At 44.7% G+C, this 17,387-nt stretch overlaps 1 protein-coding gene across 1 annotated transcript; it reads left to right on the plus strand.

Annotated features, from left to right (window-relative positions):
* Positions 1 to 727: 727 nt before the first annotated feature.
* Positions 728 to 16,823, plus strand: LOC109461607 (carnitine O-palmitoyltransferase 2, mitochondrial-like). Its single transcript, XM_019757985.1, has 13 exons — positions 728 to 828; positions 1,562 to 1,611; positions 9,053 to 9,246; positions 9,717 to 9,776; positions 10,211 to 10,314; positions 10,991 to 11,121; positions 11,442 to 11,644; positions 12,835 to 12,987; positions 13,487 to 13,601; positions 14,204 to 14,396; positions 14,825 to 14,998; positions 15,403 to 15,628; positions 16,076 to 16,823. Exons 1-13 carry the CDS (start codon positions 730 to 732, stop codon positions 16,420 to 16,422), a joined length of 2,049 nt encoding a protein of 682 aa, XP_019613544.1. The 5' UTR covers positions 728 to 729; the 3' UTR covers positions 16,423 to 16,823.
* The last annotated feature ends 564 nt before the right edge of the window (positions 16,824 to 17,387 follow it).

A 17,387-nucleotide genomic window follows, 5' to 3' on the forward strand; every position in this document is an offset into this window, starting at 1 on the left:
TTTGGTCGATATTCTTTCACTTTCTTTTTTGTTCTATATAACTTTTAACTGAACATTTTTAAAGGCAAAAAAACTGTAAAGAAATTACACTTTTCTCAAGGTCGAGCAGCAATACACATTATGCAATTTCAAAACTAAGTACACAGGTATCAAGCCAACATAATTATATTTCAGCCACATATTACATTACAGGTGTATTGGTTAGAACTAGTTGCAAAAGCTTGAGATTCGAACAAAAATCGTTGAGAATTCGACTGAATGAGCTCAACTTACTATCGGTTACTATATTTTAACAACTACAGGATCCCAAAAGAAACAACACACGATAGATGAGGGAGGGTCTATACTTTATTAAACAATACACCAAATCGGCGATGAAATAGGGCAAACGGGTTTGCCCCCAAAAAAACTAAAGGGTACCTGTCTCGAGTGGAATCATCTCCATCATACACGGTCAACTTTGAAACCTCGTTTCTCCAACAAACACCACCGGTAATGTACATCTACGACCTTGAGCGTGACGCCGGCCCTTCTTACATCTCACATTAACGTATGACAAGGAAACCCTTACGCAAAGCGGAGTTACAAGCGAAACAGTAAACAGTAGCAAACTCTCGCGGATTCTCGCGGATCACATTACCTTGGAAAAGAAGCGCGAGATTTAAACGAGATCTTAGAGAGAGCTGCGCAGAACCGATGCGCATAGCGGTCTGCGGTTCGACTGTGATCATGGCTGCCCTTCAGAAGATACCGGCGTATCCGCCCGGGCTGATACCGGCCTACCGCCGTCTGTACGGCCTCGTGGGGGGTAGGATACGCAAGGAACAGGTAAAGCAACATTTTAGATACAAAACCGTGAAAGCACGACTTTTTATCTTGCAAAAGTTGGCCACTATTAACCTGTTAGAACCGCCCCTCCCCTTTGTAACAACAGGAATTATAATACCTTGATACCGTCTTCGGGATGAGAGGTAATCCTGTGGTGATCCCGATCTCGACTTCACTCAGTGTTATACTTTATGCTCTCCCAGTATTTGTCTACGTTCGTCTTGAACTCATTTACTGACTCTATAATGATTCCAAAGGATTTATCAAGGCTCTTTAGTGTATTTACCATATAGAGAAATTTTTTTTAAGGCTAATCCGTTGGAATTATAATGATTTCTGTTTTTATATCCGTCATATTAACATATAGACAAAGGTGTTGTTTAGGGATCACTAACTTTTCTTCTTTCAGGATTGTTCTCTAAAACGTATGGGTTTCTAGTCGTTTCCCCCCCATGCCTTCCCCCCCCCCATATCAGTCTGGTCATTTCCCAGAAGTTATACAGAAATATCCACGATTGAAAACATTGAAACGTAAACATCTATGATTTAAAATATTTTAAACATAAACATATGTGTGTGATATGTCTTGTAGGAGCCATTTATGAACGAGCTAGCCCCAAACTACAGTGTCTGTGTGGAGTTATGAAATACATTATGTATTTTGTGCTGTGTTTTAAATCATTTTTAAAAACCTTTCAAGATTCTCTTCATTGTTTATATACCCTTTTTTTAGGTCCTTGCTGCAGTACCATGCACATCAGTTCAGGGGCGCTTCAAGAGCAGGTATGCAAGAAACCTTCAATATAATTTTACTGATAGTCACCAAAGCATCAGATGTGAAAAGTCATTGGTTGTTTAATGAAGAATCATTTTATCCAGTCGTAACTTAAAGTGTACAGTAGCCTCCGTAGCAGGCTTATAGAACTGTTGGTTTGGTGGTCTTCGGCTGTTTTCTGATCAGCCCAGTTCTAAAAACGGGGTAATTCAACCAGGCCGCTATGTTGCCATGTAGAAACACCCCCTTTAGGATAATGGTTTGATCCGATGTACGCATGCGTACTGCGCAGTTGGTTTGAGAGAACAAAGAATACACTCAGTCGTCTCTATGCTCTGGCTTCGCTGGTCGTAATTGCGTTGTCATCTGGAATAGGAACTGTGATCTGGAACGAGGATTGGTAGGGTAACATTTGGAGGTTCTACCGAGATCCTATTTCCTGGAGTAACGGAGCGGATGAAGCGATTGCGACGAAGAAACTGCCACAGACGCCGGAGTGAGAGAGAAGAGTTCGCGCCAAAAGTGGTCACGGGACAAAAGGTCAGAGAGGTCAAATCATCGTAAACAAAACAAAGTTCAAGGGTTAACAAGATGGCGCCGCGGTTGTAAGGGGGAGGGCGACTGCAGTATTGTTGCTACGAAAGAGAGGTTGAAAGTCGGTGCGCTGAATCAAGATTACGGTAGTTTTAGAGGGATATTTGAGCACTACAAGAGAAGTATGGCGGAAGGAGGAAAAGGCGCACAGAACAGTAGTAGTGACGATAAAACATCAGGTCCTCAGACGCCGGAGGTGACGATGAAAAACCTAGTTGATGCCACCACGAACCTGGCACGAGTAGTAAACGGTTGTTTCACTGGGATAGAGCGCTTGGGAGAGAGACTGGCCACTTTGGAGGGTGAATCTGCTGGAGAAGGAAGCCACACTGTAAGAAGAGCACTCTGGCAATCGGAGAAGAAGTCAAGGTGGAAGGTGGATAGCAGCAAGGGCAACCAACAAGCAGGGTCCAACCACAAGAAGGAGTTCAAGATAACAGGACAGGTGGGGCAGCTGAGATTTCAGTCCCTCACATATCAAATCAAGAGTGGTTTGAGGCAGGGATATACAGAGGAGGAGGTGGTAGATGCAGTAATCAGGGCGATACCAGCCGGGTCACCTCTTCGGACTTACCTGGAAGGGAAAGAACAGTTGAACCTCACATTGGTCGAACAGGTGATAAGAGCCCATGGATTAGAGGAAACTGCTACCGACCTGTACCGTAAGTTAAGCATCGGATGCCAAGAAGAAGGGGAGTCTTCACAAGGCTTTGTCACAAGGATGATGGGGCTGAGAGACAAGGTGGTAGAAGCATCAAAGGAAGAAGATGGACTATATGACGCCAAATTGGTCCAGGCGATGTTCCTCCGCTCCGTACAAACAGGCCTGAGGGACAATAACATTAGGATGGAGATGAAACCGCACCTGGTAGCCAACTCCAACAGTAGCGACATCCTACTGTTGGAGAAGTTGAGCCGAGCCATCGTGGACCAGAAAGAACGGGACGAAAAACTCGCATCAACAAGCTCACCTCAACAAGCTCACGTCAACAAGGTCACTGTAACAAGCCCGCGGTGCAACCAATGTACACAACAGGGGATGGAGCTGTGCCGTCATTGTTTCAGGTGTGGGGGAAACAACCACATCGCTCGGTGGTGCCGAAACAAGAACCAGGGAAACGCTTCAGGGGCACCCCAAGGGGACGAGGGGTCGTCCTAGGCAGCTCACAACCGTCCCAGAAACGACAACAACAAACAACACCAAATAATATCAATCAACAGCCCTCGGTAACAACAACTAACAACAAACAACAACAACAAACAGCAACAGCAAACAACAATCAACAGCAATCGGTTCACGTCAACGCCATGACTGCATCACATCTAACACCAAAACAAAGAACTAAAATAACAAAGTTAGTCGGGAATCGGTGCCTGGTGTCGTGTAAGATGGATGACCAGCCAGTCCTGGCATTATGGGACACCGGTGCACAAGTGAGTATCATGACAGATACGTGGAGAGAGAAGAATCTACCAGAGATCAAGGTCAGACCAGTAATAGAGATACTTGAGGACACAGCAAGCCTCAACTTACAGGCGGCAAATGGTACAGAGATCCCATACAGTGGATGGGTAGAGGTCAGTTTTAAACTAAGCGAAGATGACTCACCAGCTATCTCTGTGCCATTTCTGACAACCAACAGCCCTAGTCAGGACCATCCGATAATTGGATACAACGTCATCGAAGAAATCCAAAAGCGTTGTGGGAGTGACTCTGCCCTGCTGTCGAGGGCGCTGCCGGTTCGGCCACAGAGGGCGGCGGCCCTGGTTAACCTGATAGAAGAGTTCAGCGTCCCGAACCCGGCAGGAGTGCGGGTCGGCAGGAAGAGAGTTCGGCTACCACGAGGGGCAACAGTTCAAGTTAGGTGCAGGATTCCTCGCGGCTCAGTGGAGGAGAAACAGATCATGCTGTTTGAACCAGATGAAGCCGGTGATTGGCCCACGGGCCTGGAAGTGGGACCGGCACTCATCCCAGTTAACTCAACGGGGATGATCAAGGTGCCTGTAACCAATCCCAACCAATATGATGTCTATCTGCCGGCAAAGACAGTGTTGGGTCGAGCAGAACCAATACGATCAGCAGTACCGGTTGAGCTGAGGAGAGTGCCTGAGGGATCTCAACACCCAACAACTGAGGACAGGAGACCAGTGAGCGAAGAACCACAGCAAACACCACAGCAAGCTCAAGTAAACACTGTTCAGGCAGAAGATGAGTTGTGGGACCCTCCAGTTGACCTGTCACACTTGAGCGAGGAGCAGAGGAAGATTGTGAAACAGATGCTCCGGGAGGAATCAGGTGCATTTTCTCGAGATGAGTCTGATATCGGCAGTATTGAAGGTCTCAAGCTGAAACTCAACTTGACAGACACAGAGCCAGTGCAAAAGAATTACGTCTCCATCCCAGCACCTCTGTATAAAGAAGTGAGGGAGTATATTGAGGACCTCATCAACCAGGGGTGGATTACCAAATCAAAGTCACCCTACTCCTCTCCGATGGTGTGCGTCCGAAAGAAGGATGGGAGCATGAGGCTCTGCATTGACTACCGCGCCTTGAACGAGAAGACAATGTCAGACAGGCAACCACTACCGAGGATCCAAGACATCTTGAACCGCCTGAAAGGAAGCACCTGGTTTTCCGTCCTGGATCAGGGTAAGGCCTACCATCAAGGCTACATGGATGAGGAAAGTCGGGAGTTCACAGCGTTCGTTACTCCATACGGCTTGTACGAATGGGTTCGAATTCCCTTCGGTCTTAAGAACGGACCTCCAGCATATCAGAGACACATGGAAGAGGTATTAGAAGGCCTGAGCCACGTGATCTGTGAACCCTATATGGACGATACCATGGTCCATAGTGACACGTTTGAATCCCATGTTGAGCGGAACAGGAGGGTCTTACGTCGCCTTCAGGAGCACGGGTGCAAGCTTAAACCAAAGAAGTGCATCATGTTCAGGCGGCAAGTGAGATACGTGGGGAAATTAGTAACTGCTGAGGGCTACACCATGGACCCCGAGGACACGGCAGCTGTCAATGCGCTGAAGGAGAAAACACCTACCACAGTAGGGGATGTGCGGAAGCTGCTGGGATTCCTTGGGTACTACCGGACATACATTAAGAACTTCAGTCAGATTGCCAAGCCCCTGTATGATTTGCTGTCAAATCATGCCCCAAAACAACCAATCAAGTGGACAGAAGAACACCAGAGAATACTCTGCCAACTCACGGAACAGCTGACTAGCCCACCAGTGATGGCATACCCAGATTTCGAGCGACCCTTTGTACTGCACACTGATGCATCAGCTCAGGGTCTCGGTGCTGTATTGTACCAGCAAAGTGAAGGGAAGCTGCGGGTAATAGCCTATGGATCGAGGACCCTGACTCAGGCGGAGAAGAACTACCACCTCCATTCAGGGAAGCTCGAGTTTCTCGCCTTGAAGTGGGCTGTCACTGAAAAGTTCCGGGACTATCTGTACTACGCACCATCGTTCGAAGTGTATACCGACAATAACCCCCTCACCTACGTTCTGAGTACGGCCAAGTTGAATGCGACAGGTCACCGATGGGTGGCAGAGTTGGCGGACTATAACTTCAGCATCAAGTACCGACCTGGGAAAGCCAATGCAGACGCAGATGTGCTGTCAAGAGTACCACGTCCAAGTCCAGGAGATGCTGAGCGGTTTATGGCTACCTGCACAGAAGAAGTGAGTGGTGATGTACTGAGTGCCACCACCCAGGCCATGCAGGCGGTTGATCAAGGAGATGCCACATGGATAAGTGCTATCACTACGAACATTGACAGTCTACCACCTGAAGATAAGAGTGCAAGTATGGGACCATTGAGCAAGAAGGAGATCGGTGAAGCGCAACGTCGAGACTCAGCCATTAGAAAGGTAATTGAACTGAAAGAAGAAGGGAGGAATCCCACTACCCGAGAGAGGCAAGACAACTCATTCGGTACAAGAGAGTACATGCGGGAGTGGAAAAGGCTTCAGATCGATGATGAGGGCATTCTCCGCCGGAGAGCTGGTCCAGTTCTGCAAATAGTGCTTCCAAAGGACTATAGAAACATTGTATACCAAGAACTACATGACAAAATGGGCCATCTGGGAGCAGACAGGGTTGTCAGCCTGGCAAGACAACGGTTCTACTGGCCAAAGATGCAGAGAGACATAGTTGAATACTGCACCTCCAAGTGTCAGTGCATTAAGCGCCGGAAGCCAAACATTCCAGACAAAGCTCCACTTACTAACATCATCACCACTGAGCCGCTACAACTGGTGTCTATTGACTATGTCCACCTTGAAAGGAGCAAAGGTGGCTACGAGTACATTCTGGTGGTTGTGGACCATTTCACACGGTTTGCTCAAGCATATGCCACCAGGAATAAGGCAGGGAGAACAGCAGCAGAGAAGCTCTTCAATGACTTCATTCCTAGATTTGGGTATCCTCTCAAGATTCACCATGATCAAGGAGCGGAGTTTGAAAACAGGTTGTTTCAACGCCTACATCAGCTGAGTGGAGTGTCGCCCTCGAGAACAACTCCCTATCACCCCCAGGGAAACGGTCAAGTGGAGAGGTTTAATCGGACTTTGCTAGCGATGTTACGTGCTCTCCCAGAATCCCAGAAGACAGATTGGAAGGCGTCTCTTAACAAGGTGGTTCATGCGTACAACTGCACCCGACATGAGAGCACCGGTTACTCTCCCCACTTCCTGTTGTATGGACATCACCCCCGACTGCCAGTGGACCTTATGTTTGGGATTGAAGACAAGGAGCATGAGGTTCAATCATATCCTGAGTATGTCAAGAGATGGAAAAGGGGCATGCAGGAGGCCTACAGGATTGCGAGTCAGCAGGCCAGGAAAACAAGTGCAAAAGGGAAGAAACAGTACGACAGAAAGGTGCACGGTCTCAGTCTGTCCAGTGGTGACCGGGTCCTTGTTAGAAATATGACAGACCGAGGAGGACCGGGCAAGTTGCGTTCCCACTGGGAGGACAAAATCCACATCGTTGTGAAGCAAAAGGGGAAAAATATCCCCGTGTATGAGGTACGCCCAGAGTGCCAAGAGGGAAGATCACGAGTGTTGCATAGAAATATGTTACTCCCATGCGAGGGACTGCCCCTAGAGGTCCCAGTTCCCAAACAGAGTAGAAGAAGAACACCTCAAGAGGAGGAGGGGAGAGGTAGTGAGAAAGAAGAAGCTGTGCCCAGCAGAGTAGAAGAAGATGAAGAGGCTGAACCTGAGAGCCAGGCAGAAGCTGTGCCCAGCAGAGTAGAAGAAGATGAAGAGCCTGAACCTGAGAGCCAGTCAGGAGGCTCAGACAGCGATAGTGACAGCGAGAAAGAAGAATCTGCACTAAGTGGAGTTGAAGTTGAGTCTGAGGACCAGCCCTGTGTGTCCCAGGGTGGTGAGGATGTTCCAGACTCAGCAGAAGCAGAAGAGAATAGACCGAGACGAAATAGGAGACCACCACGGACTCTCACATATGATGTAGGTGGACAACCTGGCTACTTGAGAGTGCCAACAGTGAACACAGTAAATGCAGCAGAGTGGAACGTAGGGACACCATGGCCACTGAACATGTGGAATGCGGGAGCAGGGCATCCTGGGCAATTATATCAGTCGTGCCCTCACTGCAGACAGTTGATACCGATAATTCGCATGTACGCGCCCAGCTAAGGGGATGGAGTACCTGCTGTTCGGGTGGATGGTGAACTGCTATGGATTACTATTCCTGTGGAGTACCTGCTATTTGTGTGGACTGTGAACTGCCATGGATTACTATTCCAGTGGATTACTTGTTTCTGTGGATTACCCGCTGAAGGAGAAGAGTCTCAAGGGACAATTATATTATGAACAGTGAATGCATAATATTGTGGAACATGTGTAATAGAGACATAGTGTGAATGAGGTAGAACTTGAGAAAGAGAGAACATCTGTCGTCAGGTCATGTGAAACTTCTTGGGCAATCAACATGTGTGGAGGTTATTATACCGTGGATTGTTGATGTGTCTGTTGATGAAGAACTCCGATAGTAAATCTATTTCTTTCAGAAAAAGTGTAGGGAGTATGAAATGTTCTCTAGTGGATTAAGAAGTGACATTCTGAAGATTACACTAGAATGCATCAGTTAGGGGAAGAAAGAAAGCTGTGATTTCTTTGTGTATTAGTAAGTGGACGAGTTGTTCAGCCATGTTGTTAAGTAATATAGATGCTAGTATGCATTTATCTCTTCTGTATGGAAGTAGAATATTATCTCATATCAGTTTGCTACTGTAGAAGTCAGTGCCTTCGCGATGTTTGAAATGTACGTGCAAGTTACGTAGTGAAAAATGCAGTCTTGCTGTAGTTAAGTTTAATTCAATAGTCAAAGCGGTTCTTAAGGCAGTTCTAACACTCTTTACTTTGTTGTACAAGTTAAAAATATTTTATTCGAATTCACATAGATGTAGCTATAGAGAAGTTCCAAGTTAACAGTTCTACATGTTATTTACAACAGTTCAATATTTATTGTCAAATGTCGGGACGACATCTCAGCCAGGGGGGGCGTGTGTTGCCATGTAGAAACACCCCCTTTAGGATAATGGTTTGATCCGATGTACGCATGCGTACTGCGCAGTTGGTTTGAGAGAACAAAGAATACACTCAGTCGTCTCTATGCTCTGGCTTCGCTGGTCGTAATTGCGTTGTCATCTGGAATAGGAACTGTGATCTGGAACGAGGATTGGTAGGGTAACAGCTATGTTGTCTATATGCAATCAGAAAATAGCACATAAAAGCTCCCAAAGGCCCTGAAGACCCCCCAAAACCTATACTATGGAGGCTACATCTGTGTTTTCTGTTTTCCCCCAGTCGTTCTCGGGAGTACCTCCAGGAAAGCATTGTTCCCAGCTACCATTTCCAGCCCAGCATGCCGAGACTGCCGGTCCCCAAGCTGGCCGACACCTGCAGTCGCTACCTGGCCTCCCAGGGGGCGCTGCTAGACAGTCAGCAGTACGCAGAGACGGCCAGGATCACCCAGGAGTTCCAGGCCAAGGAAGGCGCAGGTTGGGAGGATGTTTTTGTCAACCATCTATCCTTTGTTTGTTTCTTTTGTTTTGCAAAACCGGTAAACCGCCTTTAGGCATAACACACCAGTGTTGTACATGTACGTACATGTACAAGCTGCGTAAGACCGGACTGTAAGGTTTGAACCACTCGGTGGCATGGGCAGGAGACATACAGAGTACATACTATAGACAACTCTCCACTGTCTCCAGTGTCACTGATGAAAGGTAGTGGAAGGCTACCTGAAATGTTTCTAAAACGTTTCTGACCGTTTCCAAAATCATATCCAGTTGCTTGAATGAGTAACTTTTTTTCAGCATATACAGAGTACATGTATGCTCTTCAGCCTTAGCCACTTTTGAAGGGAGGATGGTAAAGTTTACATAGTAACACTACCATAGAATGAAACAATAGATTACAATGATATTGATACATACAATCGCGACTAAACTTTTTTTTCTATTGACAGAGCTCCACAAGGAACTTGTTGCCCTGAATGACCAGAACAAACACACAAGTTATATCTCAGGTGGGTACATGTGTTAATCAAGTTTACAGGTAAAACAGCCATAGTCCTATGAGCTGGCCAGTCATGCTTAAGTCCACATAACCACCCCGGCATCTGTTCAGGAAACCACCTTTGTGAAAAAAAACGTAACCAAATTAGAAAGGTAATTTTTTTTATATATTCCAACATGTAATCACAAGACGTGTTGACGACACACTCAAGTTTTTTCAACTTATATTAATGCCGCCACCAACACAGGGGACAAGTACATGACAGGACAATACTCATTTTCATCTGAGCGAAGTGAGGAAAGTCGTGTAAAGTGCCTTTCCCAAGGACACAAGATTGGTGGCATGACAGGACTCGAACCCGGGACCTGTTGATTCCGAGTCGAGCACTCTGCCGCTACGCCACACGACCCCAAGTTGTAACAAGTTTCTCTCTCCTGTTCTCAGGTCCGTGGTTTGACATGTACCTGAAGAGTCGACAGTCCGTCGTGTTGAACTTTAACCCCTTCATATCGTTTGTGGATGACCCAAAGGCCGGATACACTAACCAGGTAACCATGTAAAAGCTGATCTCCAAGCAGATCATACGGTGGCAAGGCAGTATCCATTGGACAGAGGAGTGTCTATTAGCCACCTAAGGTGGCCAATCATTACAGTTGTAAGAAACAGGAGGAGCAAGTAGAAACAGATAAAAACCCTTCTGGTCACGGGCTGGGGTTCGAACCCACGACCTCCTGAGCACCAGCTTCTGACTCCGACGCTCTAACAGGTCTAAAAGGTCTAAACCCGTTGGCCGGGTCAGTTGGTAGCGCCTACTTATAAACCCCCTACTGTTACACTGTCTGGCGAATGGATATTGCCTGGCCAATTTGATACTGTCTTTTGCAGCCACCAAGAGATCTACTTGGAGATTAATAAAAGCTTCTCTTTTGTTTTTTCTTACTCAATGGTCATCAAGAAGTAGTAGAGACTATAGCCTTGGACCATTTCATTTCATAGTGTCTTTTGGACAAGTCAGTAAAACTTGTAAAACAGTAGTAAGCTTTCTGTTTTTCTGGTACCCGTTTTAAGAATTTTTACCTCTACATATTTTGGAGCCAAGAGAAAGAATAAGTTTAGCTTAAAGCTGACTTCAAAAGTGATTTCAAACTGATAGAATTTTGAAAAGTCTGCCCCACCACGTTAGATGTCCGATGAAGTTTTGACGCAATGCCTGCTGTTTTCCAGCTGGTGAGGGCCACCAACTTTGTGGTGTCCTCTGCGCGGTTTATGAAGTGCCTGCGAGCAGAGCTGCTGAAACCGGAGATTTTTCACCTGGGAGAAAGGAGCAAGTCCAAGTGGTTTGAGAGGGTCATTCGGTAAGACCAGATTTTTTTGGTTATTGAGTCAACAGACAAATAAACAAATGGTGATGAAAACAAAACTTGGAAGGGAAGAGAATTAAAAATATGAAACGGCAGGACAAAAAATATAGAAATAAAAACAGGCATAGGCATATGATAGCCCCAAATGCTATGAGAGGAGCCATTAAGTCAATATACCAGGCTGGTTTGTAATTCAAACAATGAAATTTGAATGTTAAATGAAAGTGCTGTAACTGTAACAACTAGGAAGTCAGTTCAAGAACCTTTTTAACTCCTCATTCATTCATTGACTCTCTCATTCCTTCCCTCCACAGCTATGTTCCCAGTTCGCTATCCTGGTATGGAGCATACATGGCTAACGGCTACCCGCTGGACATGAGTCAGTATAAGAACCTGTTTAACTCCACGCGAATCCCTCGGCCGGGCAGAGATGAAATCGTAGTTGACAACTCTGCGAACCACCTACTGGTGATACGCAACGGGCACATGTACGTGTTTGATGTCATGGATGCAGATGGTGAGTAGTTTCATCTTTGGTACTTCTGGCTATCTAAGTATTGGATCCAGTGAAAATTACTGGTGTAAAATGTTGTGTACATGTCCGTCCTTGGTGCTGAACTCACTGCAGCCAAAATAATTGGTGTAAAATACTCACTACAGCCAAAATAACTGGTGTAAAATGTCATGTACAGGTCCTGTCCTTAGTGCTGAACTGACTACAGCCAAAATAACTGGTGTGAAATGTGGTGTACAGGTCCTATCCTTGGTGCTGAACTCACTACAGCCAAAATAACTGGTGTAAAATGTTGTGTACAGGTCCTGTCCTTAGTGCTGAACTGACTACAGCCAAAATGACTGGTGTGAAATGTGGTGTACAGGTCCTGTCCTTGGTGCTGAACTCACTACAGCCAAAATAACTAAAGATACTAGATATCTGATACCAGCCCAGAAAAGAACAAGAAACAGTCTTGCCTTCAAATATCGGAGTTATCAACCAAGAATTGAGGTGTTCAAAAACTCGTATTTCCCCAGAACTATCGTAGACTGGAACTCACTGCCACCAAGCACAATAGGGGCATCATCACTAGAAAGCTTTAAACAACTCCTACAATTAAGTATGCAAAGATTGAGTGTAACAAGTCGTTCGGTGTGATATAGCTAGCTGCCACCATGCCGCGTGCCTGCGAAGCTGGTGAAGCTAAAATCAAAAGCAAAAGTAGAGTAAGCAATACTAGTAAATGAGAGGAGGTGGGATTCCTTAGCTTGGGTGCCATCCGATTTGTAACGGCTACCCAAATGGCACCCAGGCTAGGGATTCCTGCCCTTTCTGACACAACCCTCCTGTTGTAGGTCAAAAACTTGATATTCCAAAGGCAAAAACACAGAGATACAGAAACTCACCAATACCCTACCTGACTCGATTGTTGAACCAGCATGACTTTTAATCTGTAATTTATTTTTAATGCATTGTCAATGAGCGAATATTCTCTTACTGTCACGACCAATTCTTTGTATATATGACGCTCCTCTTTTATTGATTATTGTACTACATTTTAATAATACACTGTATTGTGCTATTGCACTACCTTTTAACCCTATATCGCCAACCATTATATTGTACCTTTATGTAATATTGATCTTAATTCAGTGTACTCCACTGCGACATCAATAAAGCCAATCTGAATCTGAATCTGAATCTGAATCCAGGTAACATCAAGCCGGCAGCAGAGCTCCATGCGTACCTGAGCCACATCCTGTCGGACCAGACACCGCCCCCCTCCCACCCTCTCGGCTATCTCACGGCGGAGAACAGGGACACCTGGGCAGCACTCAGGCAGAAACTCGAGGACTGTGGCAATGGTGGGTTTGTTTGTTTGTTTGTTTGTTTGTTTGTCTGTTTGTTTCTTTGTTTGTGCAACAATGTTAAGCAGGAACATGATGATAATACTAAAAACTGGAAAATATTCCTACCTGGCTTGAAGGAATCTACATCTACATCAAAAAGGTAACATTAATTTTGTAAACAAATTTTGTAAAGAACTACATCACTATGGAAGAAGCTTCCCTGTGAATGCTTCCCAAATAGGTACAACCTTAAACTCTTCAAGTCTAGGGTGAACAAACATCTGTCTCCTAAGTTCCTTAAATAATGTTGTAACCCAAAACATATATATTAAGTGATTTGTATGAGCCTTGCTTTGAGGTGATAGTTGAAATGAATAATAAATTTTTTTTTTTAAATACTGTTTTCTTTCACCTATGGTCTAGCCTAACAAACTACTGCCCTGTTTATTCTTACTCGAGTCAAGCACATTCATATACATGGTGGCCAGCCCCTCTAACTTTGTCACTTGCACAGGAGAGGTTCTGAAGACAGTAGACAGTGCCATGTTCTGTCTGTGTCTGGAAGACTCAGCGGCAGAAGATGTGGACAGTCTCACCAGACTCATGCTACATGGAGATGGGGCCAACAGGTGGGGACTGTATCTTTTATCTCAAAAGTTCATCTGTGTTACCAGTGCAATAGCTCAATCGGGTAGAGTGCTCACTTTGTATGTAACTGTGAGTTCAAACCCCAGCCGGGTCGTACCAAAGACTTTAAAATGGTACATACTGCTTTCTCTGCTTGGCACTCAGCATCTATGAGAAAGAGTGTGGGAAGGTCAAATGCAGAACACTGTCAGTCGGCTAGCTCTCTGCTGTAGTGCTTGCACAACTGTGTGGCCCAAGGGCTACAGAAATAAAAATGGGCACCACCCCTATGCTACATGTTACTGTACAGATGATGGAAGGTAGATATGGGTGACTATGCTTCAAAAAGGTGAATAAAGTTAGTTTTGAAGGCAAAAATGTACAAGAATGTACAGGAGGGAAACACATTTCAGGGAGAAAGTTCTATAATTAGAGAGTTCTATAATCTGAAAGTTCTATAATCTGAAAGATCTATAATCTGAAAGTTCTATAATTTGACAATTCTATAATCTGACAGTTCTATAATCTTGAAGTTCTATACTCTCCAGTTTTGTTTGTTTGTTTGTTTGTTTACCTACTACATGTACATTCTTTTCCCCACTAGGTGGTACGACAAGAGCTTCTCCCTGATCGTGGACAGAAACGGAGGTGCGGCGGTGAATTTTGAGCACGCCTGGGGGGACGGTGTGGCAGTTCTTCGCTACTTTAACGAGGTTTTTGACGACGTGTCGATTTCTCCCAACGTGACCCCCTCCTGTAAACCTGCCGACATCAACGCTTCGCAACACGTCAGGAAGGCAAGATGTTTGTTTGTTTGTTTGTTTATTTGTTTATGATGCTTTATGAACATAAGAAAGGCAAGCTGTCCCATTGTTTATTGGGTTGTTTATGTTTTTTTTCTATCTTCAAAATTGGTGGTATTTTTCAGGATCTCTAACTCAAGATTATAAGTATAATTCTGAAAATTGTTGTGTAACTGGATATTAGGATGCGTTTCATTTTGATTAATTGATAGATTGATTGCTTTATCGATTTACAGTTGGAGTTCAAACTTCATGGATATTAATATTTGTCTATTTTATTTACTGTTTACACTTATCATTTAATTAAATTACAGTTAGAGTTCAAAAACTCTAGAATAAAAAATTGTTCATTTAGTTATTGCTTACTGTTTATAATTGGAGTTCAAACTGGATGATGATTGCTTGTTGTTTATTTCTTACAGTTGGAGTTTAAGCTAGACGGAGCTCTACAGGAAGGGATTCAGCAGGCGAAGGAGAATTTCTGGACCCACGTGAAGCCGTTAGACCTGGCAGCTCTGCAGTACACTAAACACGGCAAAAACGACCTGAAGAAGTACAAAATCAGCCCAGACTCTCTCATGCAGCTCGCTATACAGGTGGGGGAAGCTTTAGAAATCTAGTTGTTTTTTTCTCTCTCTCTTTCTTTTTCTGTTTAAGTTGCTAAAATACAGATATATTACTCCCTTATGTAGCTGGTTGGGTGGTCTTCATGTACGAGTGTATATCACAATTACAGTGAAAACAGTTTACCCCTATTACAAGTATATATAAGAGGTCCCTTTGCACTTGGCAGAATGAGTATGGTAATTTATTTATCACAACACTAAATTCTTGCCCAAATGTGGAAAAATTGGATGGCATTTGTTGGCTTCTTTAAAAATGCTCTCATCTCTTGCAATCATAGAATCAAGTACTACGGAAATGTTAACTGCTCTATACACCTAAAAAATAATCTTACATTCATGTGAGGAGAAGTAACAAGTGCTATGTTCTGTTGCAGATGGGCTATCATCGACTGACAGGAAAGAGCGCGGGAACCTACGAGTCATGCAGCACGGCCGCGTTCAAACACGGTCGTACGGAGACTGTTCGCTCGTGCACGCCCGAGACCAGGACATGTTCGCTGGCGTTCGACAAAGTTGACTCTGCCAATGCTTTGGAGCTGCGACAGCTGATCCAGGCCTGCTCGGATAAACACAACAGCCTCACTAAAAATGCTGCTATGGGTAGGTAGTCTGAAGCTATATGCAGCGTGCAAAATACCTGGTTGCCCAGTTGCCCTGCACAACCAAATTTTACTTGGGGCAACCTGTTTTTGAACCAAGGTTAGCCCAGTGTGGTACCTAGATTTTAAGAATGCCCCCCCCCCCCCAAGTCATGCCCACTTGGCTTGCACCACTGTAGCCAGCAGATGCTTTTTAATTTTAGGTATTGATGGCTGTTATTAGTAACAGTTAACTACAGTGTAGAAGAATTCATATTCCTGATGCAACTAGACAAACCATCCATCAAAAAACAAATTTGTTCTAAATTTATTTTACAGAAAAGCGAGAAGTTGTTTCTTTTTGTATCTGTTAACTGTATCTGTTCATCATGTTTTTTGTGGCCTGTACTTAGCCCAGAGTGACAAAAATGTGCAATAGAGGTCGTACTTTCTTTCCCTCCCACTCCAGGTCAGGGCTGGGATCGGCACCTGTTCGCCCTCCGCACTCTGGCCGAGCAGACCAGCGCGTCTCCCGCCATTTTCCGCGACCCTGCGTATGCGGCGATCAACCACATCATCCTGTCAACCAGCACCCTCAGCAGCCCGGCGGTGCACCTGGGCGGTTTCGCACCGGTTGTGCCAGACGGTTTTGGGATCGGGTATATGATACGTGACCGAGAGCTTGGGTATAACGTTACAAGTTACCCCGCGTCACATAATGTTAGAGATTTCCTACAGTGTGTGGAAAGTAGCCTGGAGGACCTGTTTAAAGTGTTACAGGAGTCTAACAAGGCTGCAAATCAAGAAAAGAAATAAGCTAGGCCCATAATAATTACCAGTATTTCTATCACTAATAGCTTTAATTTCATCTGTGTTGGTAGAAGTCATTCAGGAACAGGTTTTTCATCTGTTATTTCCAACACAAGAATTGGACTCATTCTTGGTGATTTGCACCTTTTTTTCACACCATTGGTCCTCTTTTGTAGTGTTGTATTGTCTAATAGTTTGCCTCCTTGTTAAGAAGTACAGTACAAGAAGAGAGTACTTGGAAATTGACCCTGAATGAACCCCTGAAGACAAGTGGAAGGTAGAGTGGTATAGAATGTCAGATTAGACAAGACAGGGTTTGGTAGAGAAGATTTTGACCAAAGAGGGAGGTCAGGTTTTGCTAAACAGAGTAAAACTTAGCCTCCGTAGCAGGCTTATAGAACTGGGGGTTTGGTGGTCTTCGGCTGTTTTCTGATTAGCCTCCGTAGCAGGCTTATAGAACTGGGGGTTTGGTGGTCTTCGGCTGTTTTCTGATTAGCCCAGTTCTAAAAACGGGGGTAATTCAACCAGGCCAGCTATGTTGTCTATGTGCAATTAGAAAACAGCACATAAAAGATCCCAAAGGCCACGAAGACCCCCAAAACCCCCAGTTTTTGGCATGCTATGGAGGCTTATATCAGGATTACTTATATTTACACAATGTACTTACAAATAAATCTCTTAATGATGGTAGCTTTGGGTAGTTACTGTTAGCTCCCATCTATGAGTTGTAAATACTGTGTTAGGGACAATATTGTGAAAAAGAAAGAAAAAAAAAGATTAATTTAATAATTAAAGAATAGATTCTGAAACAACTGAATGAGCAGCCATGTGCTGTTTTGGATTACATGTATTAAAACATCATGAACAATCAGCTGTCTTATTCATTTATTTATGTATATACAGAGAGAGAGGGAGACAGAGAGAAAGGTATACATGTAGATATGACATGTATGTGTATGGTTGGCTCTATG

This window comes from Branchiostoma belcheri, unplaced genomic scaffold (assembly GCF_001625305.1).
Source record: "Branchiostoma belcheri isolate BF01 breed outbred unplaced genomic scaffold, Haploidv18h27 scaffold94, whole genome shotgun sequence".
Taxonomy (NCBI): Eukaryota; Metazoa; Chordata; class Leptocardii; order Amphioxiformes; family Branchiostomatidae; genus Branchiostoma; species Branchiostoma belcheri.

What these genes read in the sequence shown, in the direction of transcription:
- LOC109461607 (XM_019757985.1), top strand. Translation starts at nt 730, where the DNA reads ATGGCTGCCCTTCAGAAGATACCGGCGTATCCGCCCGGGCTGATACCG. An exon ending in GTAGGATACGCAAGGAACAG is followed by an intron (nt 829 to 1,561) that starts GTAAAGCAACAT and finishes CCCTTTTTTTAG; the next exon opens with GTCCTTGCTGCAGTACCATG. An exon ending in ACTCGAGGACTGTGGCAATG is followed by an intron (nt 12,988 to 13,486) that starts GTGGGTTTGTTT and finishes TCACTTGCACAG; the next exon opens with GAGAGGTTCTGAAGACAGTA.